Here is a 15382-nt window from a genome sequence, read left to right on the forward strand (position 1 = left end):
CTTATATGATGAAGCAGAAGTGAAGCAGTTCACCAACGGTGCTGTGAAACTGTGGCTGAACCACCTCAAACAACTCCTGTATGATGCAGAGGACATACTGGATGAGTTTGCCTCTGAACTTCTTCGGCCGAAATTGGAATCTGAATCTCTGGCAGACGACCTTCACCAAACCCAACGGGTAAGCAACCCTGTTCCTCTTACTCGAAGTGAAAGTAGTGGAATTTTTTCTTTATATATCAGATTCCAAAATTGCTCCGCTCATTCCATCAAGTTATAAAACTAGATATTTTTCTTGTGTAGGGAATTGAAAATTTTGGTCCAAAAGTAAGGGAAATCAACGAAAAGTTAAAAAGCATAGCAAAAGAAGGTGTTGCTCTAGGTTTGAACTCGAGCATGGAATCTGGGTACTCATCAAGGGCCAGGGTATTCAGTCTTAGGCCACCGACGAGGTCTTTGGTGAATGGATCTCCTGTATTTGGCAGAGATGAAGATATAGAGAAGATTGTTGGATGGTTGCTATCGGACAATACTCCAAGTCTCGGTGTCAATGGCAATAATATCTCAGTGCTACCCATAGTCGGCAAGGATGGAGCTGGAAAGACGACCCTTGCTCGACTTCTTTATAACAATGAGAGAGTTGAGAAGCATTTTGATCTTAAAGTTTGGGTCCGTTTATCAGAAGACTTTGATGTGGTGAGGTTAACCAAAGAAATTCTGGAGTCAGCCACGGGGTCATCATCCCCTCCTTCTAATTCACTAGACCTGCTACAATTGAAACTTAGAGAAGCACTGAAGGAGAAAAGATTCTTATTGGTTATGGATGACATTGTGGAATGAGAACTACGAGAGGTGGGATGCCTTAAGAGCTGCTTTTGCATTTGGCAAACCAGAAAGCAAGATACTAGTTACTACACGGAACAAAAGCGTTGCATCAATGGTGCGCACTGTTCCCAACGATTATGATCTAAATGGTCTAACAGATGAAGCTTGTTTTGCAATGGTTAGAAAACACGCTTTCATGAATGAAAATCTGATGCAAATGGAAAGATGGAAATATTTGGAGAAGATATTGTAAAGAAATGTAAAGGTTTACCTTTGGCTATAAAGACACTTGCTGTCCTCTTGCAAGATAAAAGGGAGAACAAGGAATGGAAAGATATTTTGGAGTATGAAATATGGAGTTTAAGAGAGAATGAGATCCTTCCATCGCTCATATTGAGCTATCAATATCTTCCACCACACTTGAAGAGATGCTTTGCATACTGTGCTTTGTTTCCCAAAGACTACGTATTCAACATGATTGAATTAGTCAAGTTGTGGATGGCAGAAGGTATTATTCAATCAGGAGTGGAACGGCCAGAAGATATAGGAGCTGCGTATTTTGATGAACTATGTATGAGGTCTTTCTTTGAGTTTTCTGATCTTCGTCCTTCTGACAAGGCATTCATTTTTCCTAATCAAGAGCACTATTATTATTATTTAGGATCATTCAGTAACAAAACTTTAGGATTTGTGATGCATGGTCTGATCCATGATTTAGCAGAAGATGTTTTTGGTGGAGTATATTGTAGAAGAGGGTACGATAAGCCATCAAAAGTTCTTACTACAAGCCGTCACTTCTCCTACCTTATGGACAGTTGTAATGTTGAGGCAGCAGATTCTAATGACATGAAAAGCTTGCGCACCCTTCTGGATATAAAATGGCATGACAGGTATTACGGTCCTCAGCAGTTTTTGCCCACCAAGCAATTCCAATTCCTGCGTGTGCTACGTTTCAGAACCTATTTCAATAGTGAGTTGGATGATTCAATTGGAAATTTGAATCATCTAAGGCTTCTTGATCTCTCATTTTCTTATATTGTGAGGTTACCAATCTCAATGACACATCTTTACAATTTACAAACTTTGATCCTAATTTACTGTCGGAGGTTTAGAGAGTTGCCTAAAGATATTGGTAACCTTGTAAACCTACGTCACATTGACCTCACCGCAACTTCCATTGAAGAGTTACCATGGTCACTGGTTAAACTCCGGAGGCTAGAAACATTGAAGCTCTGTCATAATCAAACGCTTTTCATGTTACCTGACAGCATCCATAAGCTCGAATGCTTACGCTTCTTGGATTTGAGCTACACTGGCATCAGGGTGTTGCCAACCACATTTGGGGAATTGTTTGAGCTTCGTTACCTTGACCTCTCCTGCACTCCAATTGAAACGTTACCCGAGTCTATGTTTAGGCTGGAAAGGCTAACAACATTGAAGCTTCGTTACTGTTATTCTCTTTCTGGGTCTTTTCAATACATGACTTGGTGGACAAACATTCAGTGCTTGGACCTCTCCTACAGTGGTATTGAAATATTACCAGAGTTTGTAAGTAACCTTGACAATCTAAAAAGGTTGACGGTGGAAGGATGTTCTCGTCTCGCTGGGTTACCAAGTGACATTGATAAGCGGTCGAAGCGTATCAAATCGTGGCCTTCCAAGACGTTTACTGAAGGTAACAAACCCACAAATCCTAAGCTCTTTTCCAATTAATTATTTTTATTTATTTTGAAAATTATAGCCGCACATTGGGCTGGGTCAAGGAGAAGTTTGGTTTAGGTTGGGTTGACCCTCGCCTAACTTTAGTCCATTTGTTTTTGGGTAAGAACATAGTCCAAAATTACACTATATTAATATAGGCAGAGTTTCCCCACATATACAATACACAAAAGCATAGCGCAATGGGAAATGTTCTGACCCTTGCTGGCCTACCATGAGGAGAGATGAAAAGCCCGGTCTAAATAGGGGTGCAAGTTTGGTCCGCCAAGCCCCAGTCTCCCAAAGCCCATTTGGAAAAATAGGACCCAGGTCAGGCTTTTCAGACCGTGGGTTAGGTTCGGTTGAGATCTACATATCCAAAAACCTGCCCAGCTAGGTCTTCATTTTGTTATATATATATATATATATATATATATATGATACTATCATACTATCATACTATTATATAAAAGCACGCTGTGGTAAATCTTTTAGTTACCAATTCTACTCTTCATTGTTATTTAAAATTCTGTTCTTCAAATCTTAATCTTTATGTCATTCGTTCTTATAATTTCATAATCTTAGGTACCCTTAGTATTAATTACTGTTTTTAACTAATATTAATAATAATAATATTTATTATTATTTAAAGCAAATCTTTCAATTACCTCTTTTATCCTTCATTCTTATCTAAAATTTCAATTTTCTATTCTTAATCTATAGGTCATTTTTTTAAAATTTCATAGTCTTAGTTACCCTTAGTATTAATTATTATTTTTAATTAGTGCAAATCTTTGATTACCTATTCTACCCTTCATTCTTATCTAAAATTCCATTCTTCAAATCTTAATCTTTATGTCATTCTTTCTTATAATTTTAGAATCTTAGGTACCTCAATATTAATTATTATTTTTAATTAATATTAATATTAATAATATTTATTATTATTTAAAGTAAATCTTTCAATTACCACTTTTATCCTTCATTCTTATCTAAAATTCCAATTTTCTATGCTTAATCTATATGTCGTTCATTTTTATAATTTCTTAATCTTGGGTAGCCTTAGTAATAATAATTATTTTTAATTAAAGGTGCGAATGTTGTCTTGCAAACCCCGTGAAATATTCTAATGTCTAATTTGCGGGTTGACCAAATGAGATGATATAGTTGACTTATTGTCTTGATTCCATTGACAAGAAGATGCGGCATGTGTTGCGGGCATTGCATGATAATATATAAGGGAAAGACTTGTTGTAAGCAAAATTAGGGAAAAAGATGTGTTGCATGTTGCAACCTTTTCAGTTTTTTGTAGTAACCTCCAAGATCTTTTTCTATGTGTTTGCTGTATTCTTGATTTAATTGATGGGGAAGGGACGTTAGGAAGAAGTAAGAAAGGGTATATTGTGATTGAATTGATTTTTCTTATCATGATGGCGATATAATAAATATAACGGGCAATTACTATCACTCCCCTACTTTAAACTTTTTTTCTGATACTCCCCTGTTTTCTAACTTTTACATCTCCTTTTTCCTCTTGTTTTTAAATACCTAGATTGCCCTTCATTTTCACCTGATAACATGCTAATCTATTTATCCATTCTTAATGAGTGACTCACTAGTTGCTTTTACATAACCAAGAAAGAACCAACCAGTTAACATTGTAACCATCTAACAAGGAAAACTAAAAAGGCTAGCATTGTAACCATCTAATTGCAGGATGTGGAGTCTTCTTCCCACTTGGAAAGATGTTGAAGCTTATGGACTCATCAGTGCTTTGTCCTCCTCTTCTTCATCGTCGTCGGTGTTGGTGCCGAGGTGCCAGGTGGAGGGCTGCCACGCGTCGCTAGAGAACTCCAAGGTATATTACAGCCGGCATAAGGTATGTGAGATGCACACCAAGGTGCCCAAGGCGGTGGTGCTTGGTATGGAGCAACGGTTCTGCCAGCAGTGCAGCAGGTTCAATTTCTTTCTTTTACTAACAAAGCAAAAGACATCACAATTTGTTCTGGGTTTTTGTTTTCCCTGTATACTCTTCGTCTTCATCACTAATAGCTTTGGTGGATTGGATTGTAGGTTTCATGTAGTATCTGAGTTCGACGATTTTAAGAGGAGTTGCAGGAGGAGACTAGCCGGCCATAATGAGAGGAGGAGAAAGACCTCTAACGAATCTATCTCCAAGAACCCTTCCCGAGGTAAAGCCCAGAAGCTATATCCAATTAAAAACTGTATATATTAACCATTCTTTGCAATTAAACTTAAATAAAAGTGGGGATTTGCTTATGATTTACGTGTGTATGTAGACTAGTTCAGTCTCTGCATCATGCCCATCTTTTAATTCTTGCCTAAAATCTTACTAAAAGTTTTTCATCAAGAAGAACACACACATTCCATGCATAACAGTGTGAGACACATTACTGAAGTTTTGGTATCATCATGGGTTCTTTCACTTAAATTTTAGTTCTGATTTTGCAATTAGATGGTTACAATGCTAGCTTTTTTAGTTTCCTTCCTGTTAAACGGCTTTTCAGACCGTGGTTTGGGCTCAGTTGAGATTTACAGATCTGAAAACCGGGCTCGGCTGGGTCATCAAGTCTGATCTGAATGAATATTATATATATATATATATAAGAACCCAAAAAGGAAATGTGGCCCGCGTGCAAACATGGGGGTTACGAAATGAGCCCCACCCTAATGAAAGGTGGAATCTCACCCATGTTTATGTTTTCATGCACGCTCCCATTGGCCTCCACATTGGTGCAAAGCCCACGCTGTCTTTCAGGGAATCCTCTCCCATATATATAATATGAGCAAGAGATCATTGCTTGGTCATGTAGCCCCTACACCAGCACACAGGTCAATGAGAGCATGCACATGCGTATCAATATGGATGAGTTTATTTATTTCACAGGGGGCTAGATGGTAAATTCATGTGCACTGTGTCTAAGCATAGGAACCATGCATGAAGCGACCAAACATTATTCTTTTTCTCATATAATATATTAGGGAAAAACTTGTTTTAAGGAAAGTTAAGGAAAAAAATGTAGTAACTTTTTTTATTTTATTATGTTGCGACATTTTTTTTGTTTTACTCTTTTAATCTATAACACTTCATCTTTCCATGAGAGTAAAATTATTTCATTTTACATCTGTTTTTGAAAAACATACAAGACAATGATAGTTCTTGAGATTGATAAAATGGTCAATCACTCTTAAATTGTTTGAGAACCTCTTTTTGCTGGACTTAAAATAACTTTTCGAATAAAACCAGGGGCAATCAAAAGAATCTTCAACTTATAAATTTACCGCTTCGGTTGCAACAAGATACACATCTGTCAATCATTCATTTCAGTTCTCCCTCTCCTTTGTTCAGGGTTTTCTCCACGGTTGGAAGACGCTTCTTCCTCTTCTCTGTCTATGACCGTGGCGCCTCTCCACCAGAAACTACAACAACCCCAACCCAGAGGTACTCTCTCTCTCTCCCTGATGCTGTGCTGCAAACCCTGTGCAATATTCTGATGTCTAGTTTGCAGAGCTGACCAAATGAGATGATATAGTTGACTTATTGTCTTGATTCCATTGATAGCAAGATATGTGTGTGCTGTATTCTTGATTTAATTGATGGGGAAGGGACGTTAGAAAGAAGTAAGAGAGGGTATATTGTGATTCAAATGATTTTTCTTATTGTGAGAAATATTTTGGACGTCCACAAGGAAAGAATAATAATAATAACTTGCAGGTATTCTTTTCGTGTTCAGATCCTCTCCAATGACATTTAACCACCAAAGTCGATCTCCCACCATCCATGGTGTTAAATGTCATTGGAGAGAATCTGGACTCATTTCCTTCTCCCAGGAGTAGGGAAACTCTCGCCATTGATTTATGTTCTCGTTTTTTTTTTTTTTTACCAAAAATAGAAAATTTTATGCTCTCTTCATCTAATTGATGAGAATGAACCTAAAGCACATGTCAATTGTCTGTCCAAAAGAAATTAAAAAACAAAAAAGGGAAATTTACGTCTACCACCCCTGGGGTTTCAAACAATTACGTCTACCACTGAATTCTGATGACTTGGAAAGTGAAAAGTGGATTTGATAGGCTTTCTTTTTTATGTAGAATGGTTGTGATAAGCTACTGAAATCTACTGACTCAATTCTTTTCATGTACTAATGATACACCACTTTTTGTAAATCCAATCCCTACTTGACACGTGGCCCCACTTGGGCTATAAGTAAAACTGATCCACAACGAAAACACGGAAAATCACGTCCCAGACAATTATACCGGTCTAGACACATCAGCAGAGACAGTTGTAAACTTCCAAGTGGGTACACGCTGATAACCATAATTCACGTACCAAATCCGGAAGGATCCCAAGATTAGAGAGAAGAATCTCGATTCTTGAAAGGGTTTCCTAATCCGAGCATGCAGGGACCACCTTACCAGAAAGGAAAGGTCCTCTAGCAGATCGGAGAGATGAAATAGGAAAGGATTGGGCATGAACTTGTATAAATAAGAGCCCTGTTGCTCATGTAAAGAGAGATCATTCTTCTATCAGTAGAAAAATCAAGAAATACTATAGAGCAATCTTTGTTTTCCATATGTTGGCATTGCTTGAGGATTTTCCTCCGGCAACATTCTTTGTGCAACAACTAATTTTTTTTGGGTGCAACTCTTAATGTACTAAATTCATATATATTACCTCAGGTCTCTGTATTCAACCAAATTATCTAAAAAGTTTTCAGTAAGAGTGATTATTGTGTTAAAAGCCTAAAATTCATACTAAAATATAGTACAATATTGTTGTTCTAATAGCTAGAATTCATACCAGAACATTGTATAATCTGTTTTAGGACATGATATACTGGGGAGACCAAGAATGCATGCACTGTATGATGGGATTAAAGCTTCAAACTCCATTCTGTTCACTTTGAGGGGTTTTTCTATATTTTCAGTGTTGCTATAGATCTTTCAAGTTTGTTCTTATAACCTTTTTTATAATCTTATATTAACAATTCATGGAAAATGCACATTTCATTAATCCTCATTGAATTTGGCAGGTCAATATTCACCAGATTTTCTACTGGATCAATTGAATTCTCATTTATTTAAAAAGACAAGGGATGTACTAAGAAAGCCTAATGGAATGGGGCTTGGGGATATCACCCTCATTTGTTCCCCACTTCTACAGGTGTTGCAGAGGTTAGAGATGTCCCTGACCATGCTCAGAGATGCAGAGCTTCAGAAATTGGGAGATCCAGCAAAACACAAATGTCTTGAACATCAACCTCTATTTGAAGGCCTAGGGCATATGTTGGAGCACATTGCTTCATGTGTTTCAGAACAAACACCTTTGAGTGAACTTCCACTGCAAGATCATCTTGAAAGAGATGAGGCACTTGATATCATAAACTCAATCTATGATAATTCAGTTGCACTAAGCAACATCTCCTTGCAATTGGAAACCATTGGACAACTTGTCAGATTTGCTTCTTCTGAAGAAATGGCCCAAATGGGTGAAATTGAAATGGCAGAGGGACCAGATAAGGACCCACTTCTTCCTGTTCATATTTATCATGAGATTGTACAGTCCAAGCCTGGAAAAGAACAAGCGTCATCCATGGACACCAAGATTAATGAAGGATCAACTTCTGAAGTTGCTAATACCTCAGAGGTATGTAAAAGCTTTCACAATCTACCTCAACATCTAAAGAGATGTGTTATCTACACTTGCAATCTGTTTCTTGGAGATTATGAATTTGAGGAGGATACATTGATCCAGTTATGGATTGGCGTGGGATTTATACAGACGGGAGAAGAGCAACTAGCGGAAAGGGGTCGAATATATTTCAAAGAACTTCACAGACTTTTTATTTTTCAGATGTCATCATCTATTGTTTGTGAAAATTATGAGTCAACATACAGAGTTCATAAGGATGTCTGTGAGGTAATAAAACAATGTTGTCCAGATCATGAATATGCTATATCAATGGAGGATGGTGGACCAAATAAGATATCTCCAGTGACTTTACATTCCATATTGTTGGTTGGTGACAAAATTTGCAACTTCAATATGAAACTATTTGAAAGCAGGATTGAGGGAGCAGAGCTGTTACGCACACTTAAATTGCAGAATGAGTGTGGAAGCCCCCCCATCAAGCACATTTCTCACAACTTGTTTGTAAAATTGAGATTCTTGAGAGTGTTGGATTTGAGTTGTACAGAAATCAAGGAGTTGCCAACCTCTGTTTGCAACTTGAGACATTTACGATACCTTGATGTCTCCAACACCCGAATCAGAAAGTTGCCAGAGTCGGTCAGTAAACTCTATAATCTGGAAACATTGAAGCTTAGAGATTGCTCAGACCTTATTGGGTTACCCAATGAAATGAGTAAGCTGAATAATCGTCAGTATCTCGATCTGGATGGAGTGCATCAATTGAATTCCATGCCTCCAAGAATGGGACAGTTAACTAATCTACATACACTGAGCATATTCATTGTGGGAAAAGCAGAAGGATTCCGAATTGAAGAGCTGAAATGCATGAAGAAGCTTAGAGGATCACTTTGCATAGCAAAGATGGAGAATGTTACCAAAGATGAGGCTGATGATGATGAAGCTCAATTAGTTTATAAGGATGCAATTCATAAACTGGAGTTCCAATGGAGTTCATCAGAGAGTAAATGTGGGACGGAATTTAATCTAATTGAGCCTCATCTCTTAATCGAACAGTTAAAGATAATATGGTGCTGAAAGCTTTCCAGATTGGTTGTCTTCGGAAAAATTTTCCAGACTTACAGTTATCTACCTAAGAAATTGCAATTGCACCCATCTTCCAGACCTTGGAAAACTCCCTTCCCTCAAATCATTGTACATACATGAAATGTATTCATTGAATGGGATAAGCCATGAGTTTTATGGTGCTTTCTTGAAATTAGAGGTATTAGAAATCGATGGAATGCCTTGTTTGGAGAAATGGACAGCAATCAAGGATTGTGACATGCCTAGTCTTCGTCAACTTACTATCGTTGACTGCCCAAAGCTGGTTACTCTTCCAGAGTTCTTGAACCTCAAATCTCTTGAACATTTGAGAATTACACTATGCCCCGAAATCCAATCTTTTCCAGGTGAAAGGCTACCAGAAAGTCTTCAATCACTGACTATTACTGAATGTGTGAAACTCGAAGAACAGTGCTGGAAGGAAGAAGGCGATGAATGGTGCAAGATAGCAGGCATTCCTGAAATATGGATTGATTACCAACAAATATATCTAACAGAAGCTAGAGAACATCCAACAGGTAAATCTCAGATCCATTAGAAGCACATCTGAAATTATCTGAGCTCAATAGGGAGTCACAAGTTCATTCATTTATGTTTTATTTAAGTCAAAGTATTTCTAAGGTATTTGCATTATTATTTTTAAGCAGTTGATAATATTCTTAATGTAAATAAAAGAGATGAGTCATGTGGTGTGAATTGGCAGGCCAACTAGTGGTTCATCTTTTCCCTTTTTAAGTCAAACAAAATTTAGACGCCCTGAGTACAAATAGACTGAGTGTGGCATTTGTCCAATAAATTTCAAGTCTTAGATTTCCACTATTTATAAATCTTATCAAAATTAAAGATAAGATTTCTTAAACATTTGAAAATTACAGTTTGACCTAAAATCCAATCTTTTTCAGGTGAAAGGCTAGCAGAAAGTTTTCAATCACTGACTAATACTGATTGTGCGAAACTTGAAGAACATAGCTGGAAGGAAGAAGGTGAGGAATGGTGCAAGATAGCAGGAATTCCTGAAATATGGATTGATTACCAACAGAAATCTCAAACAGAAGCTAGAGAAATGCCAACAGGTAACTCTCAGATCCATTAGAAGCAAATCTGATAATATCTAAGCTCAATAGAGAGTCACAAATTCATTCATTTATGTTTACCAAAAAAAAAAAAAAAAAGTTCATTCATTTATGTTTAATTTTATGTAAAATTATTGTTAAGGTATTTGGATTATTATTTTTAAACAGTTGATAATTTTATTTTTCATTTAATTTTTTTGTGGAAGGATAAAATTATGTTTTTACTAGTATTGGTGAAAGGATATACATGATAATTCTATAGGAAAAATTAAATAAAAGAGAATAGTCATGTGATGTGATGTGAATTGGTAGGCCAACTAGTAGTTCATCTTTTTCCCTCTTTTTTTTTTTTTTTTTTGATAGAAAGAAAACTAATTAGATTAAGTTAAAATCTGTACATCTTGCTTGATTTGCTAGCTTATGTGCTAGATACACAATAGATCTGTCTTTTTTAGAAAGCATAAAAGTACGAAAGTCTCCCAAAATATGTCTAATATCCCATAAGATGGTGAAAATCTCCCACGACCATTGTGTTGTTGGAGGGTGCAGCCAATGAACTAGTTCCTCACAGTCAGTCCAGATGTTGAGAGATACGTTTAGAGACTCTCCTATTTGCTGCAGCCCGAGTAGCAACCCTTGAGTTTCTGCCTCTTGTGCTGTTCCTGTGTAACCAAAATTAGAATAAGCACAAATGAATGAGTTATTGCGGAACAGTATAGCAGCCCAACCTGCTTCTTTAGTCTCTGTCCAATCTTTTTCCCTTTTTTTAGTCATAAATAATTCAGATTCTTGTACTATTAAAACTGTGTTGGTGGTGGTGTTATGGAGTTATTTTGTTTCTATGTTTTGAGCAGAAGGCATGGTGGGATTGCTTGTTCAATCAAAGTGTCTAAGTCTAACCTTTCTCTTAATTGTAATTCCAGGGTCCTGGCAGCCTACTGTACCAAGTGCTGTGACTCCTGTTGGATCACATTTATCAGATGGAACTGTAAACGATTCTTCTCTGAGCCAGAATAGCCAGCCAACACTGGTGACACCAGCTAAACCAAAATACCGGCATGAATACTATCAGAAGCCAGAAGCAGTAGTTGTGACTATTTTTGCCAAGGGAATACCATCCAAAAATGTGGCTGTTGAGTTTGGTGTACAGTTTTTAAGAGTTTCCATTGATGTTCCTGGAGAAGATTCATGTCATTTTCAAATTCGCTTATTTGGGAATATAATACCTGAGAAATGCAGATATGATGTTTTTCCAACCAAAGTCGAGATATGGCTTGCAAAAGCTGAGGCCATCAACTGGACATCTTTGGAATTTAGGAGGGAACAGAAGATTAAGCTTGAAGCCCAAGTCAAGGAGGATAAAAAAGAAAAGCTAGACGGAGATGTGGCTTTGAATAAACTGTTTCGGGATATATATCAAGAAGCTGATGAGGACACCCGGCGAGCGATGAGGAAATCTTTTGTGGAGTCACATGGGGCAGTTTTGTCCACAAACTGGAAAGAAGGGGGTGCAAAGAAGGTGGAAGGCAGTCGTCCAGAAGGCATGGACCAGCTTAAGAAATGGGAGTAATAGATGCTCACTGTGGTTTGGTTGAACTCTAGATTCAAATATGTGGTTTTGCTTCAGATACTTTCCCCTACCTCCATTTTTTGGGTGTTCAAGGTCGTGTTCAGATGCTGTCTTATTGGATATATGTTAGTCTCTGTTTCAAAAAAGGGGGAGAAAAAAATCCGGAGCTGCTCTCAGATTTAGAGCGAGAAAGTCTACCTTCTGATGAATGCTTTATGTATGCAGACAAGGAATCTCTTGCTGTAGGAACTGAGCTACTGGTCTTTGGTCGGGAGATATCAGGAGGAGGATTTGCAATTTGGATGTACAGTTTGGTTAATCATCGATGGTGTAGATGCCCCTTAATGAAACTACTCCATTGTTTGTTTGGTTCAAGTAGCTCTGGAGAAATTGCTATTGTAACTGAAGGAAGTGACAAGAATGGCCGTATATTGGAGTCCACTGAGCTTTACAATTCCGAACTATGTGCTCGGGAAAGTTTGTTAGAAATGAACTTGCCCTGTAGTTCTGGCTTCTTTATGGATGGAAAATTTTATGTTGTCGGAGGCTTTTCTAGCCAAGCTGAGAGTTTAACTTGTGGAGAAGAGTATAATACAGAGATGAGGGCATGGAGGAGGATAAATGACATTATTCCGGCCGGTTGGGGTGGACCTATGCAGTCTCCTCCTCTGGTTGCTGTTGCCAATAAATAATCAACTTTATGCTGCTGATCTAACTACAAATGGGATCAAGAAATATGATAAAAGCAATAATACATGGAATGTTGTGAAAAGATTGCCAGTTAGGGTTGACTCTACTAATGGTTGGGTTTTAGCATTCGTGGCATGTGGTGACAAGTTAATTGTGGTTGGTGGACATAGAGGGATTGATGGTAAAGATATTGTGCTTCACTCTTGGCGTCTAGAGGATGGGAATGGGGGTGGACCAGAGTGGGATGTGCTTTCCATCAGAGAGGGATCAGGTGGCTTTGTGTACAATTGTTCAGTGATGGGTTGTTAATAATGCTTCTTGCATCACTCACTATCTCTTGAGTTGGATCTGAACCCTGGCCGGAATTGAAACTCATGCTTCTAAATGTGGCCAACTAAAAGGTATGTGTCTGCCAACTTTGCCTGACAATATTATAGATATGCAGCTAATAGATCTCAGATCCATTAGAAGCACTTCTAATATGGAGTTATTAATTCATCCATTTATGTTTAATTTGATATCAGAGTATTACTATGGTATTTGCATTATATTTTTAAGCAGTTGATAATTTTATTTTTCATTTAATTTTTGGGTGAAAAGATATAAATGATAATTCTATTGAAATGAAAATCTTAATTTAATAAAAGAGACTAGTCTTGTTCTGTGAATTGCCAGGCCAACTAGTTTTTCATTTTTACCCTTTTTTTGGGTCAAACATAATTGAGATGCTTGTACTGTGAGATAGCCTGTAGTACAAATAGGCTGATTTCCAAAATCATCATACTGAGGCTAAAGACTGAGAAAACGGAGAAAAGTAGTAATAACAAATACATGCTTCACAGAACCATCGTAGCTCTGAGCCAAAGCTTGAGAGCCCATAACAAAAATGAGCAAAAAAATGGTATTGAAACCAGAGCGAGACTGGGAGCCAAAAGCAGAGATGAACCAGAAATATTAGGGCCATCAAAGCATTAGAAATATAAGCCAAGAGAGAATCACTGCCCAGAAATAATAGCAACAATCCTCAGTCCTCCAATATTTCCACAAATGAAATGGCTCTTAAAATTTGATAAAAGGAACTCCGGACATTAGGATGTATCAAAATCTATTTGCTTCCAAAGCTTCTCTTTGAGGCTATCAGTATTTTGCGTTACTGTATTTGACTTTGGACATTCAAGGACCTTGGTCAACAGTCCTGATGGTCCAAAAAACTCTGTTTTAGTGCTTGCATGAGGTTATTCTAAATTGTGTTTAAAAAAAAAAAAAACTTATATGTAGTATATTAAGAATGTCATAATGGAAAATACAAATATGGGATTTTCTTATTGACACCCCTTATAGTGAAAATAATTTGTAAACTTATGTTATTGCCTTCAGTTTAAAATGCTTTTTGTTTTTTGTGAAGGTAAAACCTGTGATTTCACCTGTGTAAAAAGAGTCCGAGACAGTATCAACTCTTGAAAATGACAAAATGATAGGTCATTTTCAAAAAAAAAAATGAAGACCCTCTTTTACCTTCGACCTAGAGAACTTTTTTGGACCAAGACACAGGGCAATCAAAAGAAGGTTACATGTTCTAAATACACCTATAGAAGTGTCATTTAGACAATCTATAAATAGTTAGCCTAATAAATATGTATTCTTCAATTGAAAGATAAAGATTATGTAATAATAAAATAACAACAAAGAAAACTTCTTAAAATTCCACTTTGTTTAATGAAAAACAAAAATCTATGAACAGAAATTTCACCTGGATTGTATCCTTTAGTCCTGATCTCACCTGGATTGTATCTCTCTCTCTCTCTCTCTCGCCGGAATTTTATCTCATTCTTACCACCCTTGCTATGCAGACAGAAATAAATGAGAAGTTAGTGGGATCCAAATTTAGCAAAGGGACCTCTCCAATTTTAGTGAGGTAAGTCTGATTTGCAGCTCTATCCTTTGAATTTCAAATTTTAAGTATATGGGTTCAATTTTTTCATCTTATATGAGGACCTTGTAATTCTTTGCCCTGTAATTTTGGTTTTTTCTCTCTTCCATGTTTCTCCATCACAGGTATTGCTTATTTGTTCCTAGCAATTATAGCTGTCTGATGATTTTCGTACTATTTCCTTATGATCTGTTTCAACCTTTTGCTTTTAGTGATATTACTACTACCTCGGTTGATAGACAAGAAACACTGATCCAATGATGTATGAGGAACCAGCATCACTACAAAAGATTATTTCTCACTTGCCAAAGTTCAATTACAAGGAACAAAAAAACATGGCTCTTCTCAAGAATATATGAATGTTCAATTTGTCTTATCCCTTTCAAAGATGGAGAGATATTGATCAATTTGCTGTGTTAGTACCTTGTTCATTTAGAATGCTTGAGGTTGTGGTTATTAAACAACCACAGAAAACGTCCATTGTGCTCTATGGAGATGTACTTGATCTTGATACCCCGGACTGTTGTCCATTGGGGTTCAACCTGTTATTGGTGAAGCCTGATCTTAGTCCAGAAAGTGTTGTGGTGATATTTCGGTGGGCCGTTTCACCTTTGAAACGCGCCAGAATGGCCAAAAATTGCATACATCCTGTAGAGCTCGTCGAGATCTTTGATATGAGCCATAATATTATTTGTTTAATTTTTGGGTGAAAGGATAAAGATATACTGTTACTAGTATTGGTGAAAGAATATACCCTAAATGATAATTCAATAGAAAATAAAATTCATACTTTAAAGAAAAGAGACTAGTCTTGTGCTGTG

At 37.1% G+C, this 15382-nt stretch overlaps 2 protein-coding genes and 1 pseudogene across 2 annotated transcripts in view; all 3 read left to right on the plus strand.

The window, feature by feature from the left end:
* The window catches only part of LOC122663332 (putative disease resistance protein At3g14460), a 41651-nt gene extending 32380 nt beyond the window's left edge, over positions 1-9271 (plus strand). The window contains exons 2-3 of the mRNA XM_043859012.1: positions 7578-7988; positions 8043-9271. Of these exons, the coding sequence (XP_043714947.1) occupies positions 7578-7988; positions 8043-9271 (1640 nt within the window). The remainder of the gene's footprint in view (positions 1-7577; positions 7989-8042) is intronic.
* Positions 9272-9401: 130 nt separating this feature from the next.
* Positions 9402-12042, plus strand: LOC122663333 (protein SGT1 homolog B-like). The gene is made up of 3 exons (XM_043859013.1): positions 9402-9816; positions 10201-10371; positions 11295-12042. Exons 1-3 carry the CDS (start codon positions 9402-9404, stop codon positions 11939-11941), a joined length of 1233 nt encoding a protein of 410 aa, XP_043714948.1. The 3' UTR covers positions 11942-12042.
* A 3-nt stretch (positions 12043-12045) lies between these two features.
* Positions 12046-12940, plus strand: LOC122663334 (annotated as a pseudogene).
* The last annotated feature ends 2442 nt before the right edge of the window (positions 12941-15382 follow it).

The sequence above is a fragment of the Telopea speciosissima genome, chromosome 5 (assembly GCF_018873765.1).
Source record: "Telopea speciosissima isolate NSW1024214 ecotype Mountain lineage chromosome 5, Tspe_v1, whole genome shotgun sequence".
Classification (NCBI taxonomy): Eukaryota; Viridiplantae; Streptophyta; class Magnoliopsida; order Proteales; family Proteaceae; genus Telopea; species Telopea speciosissima.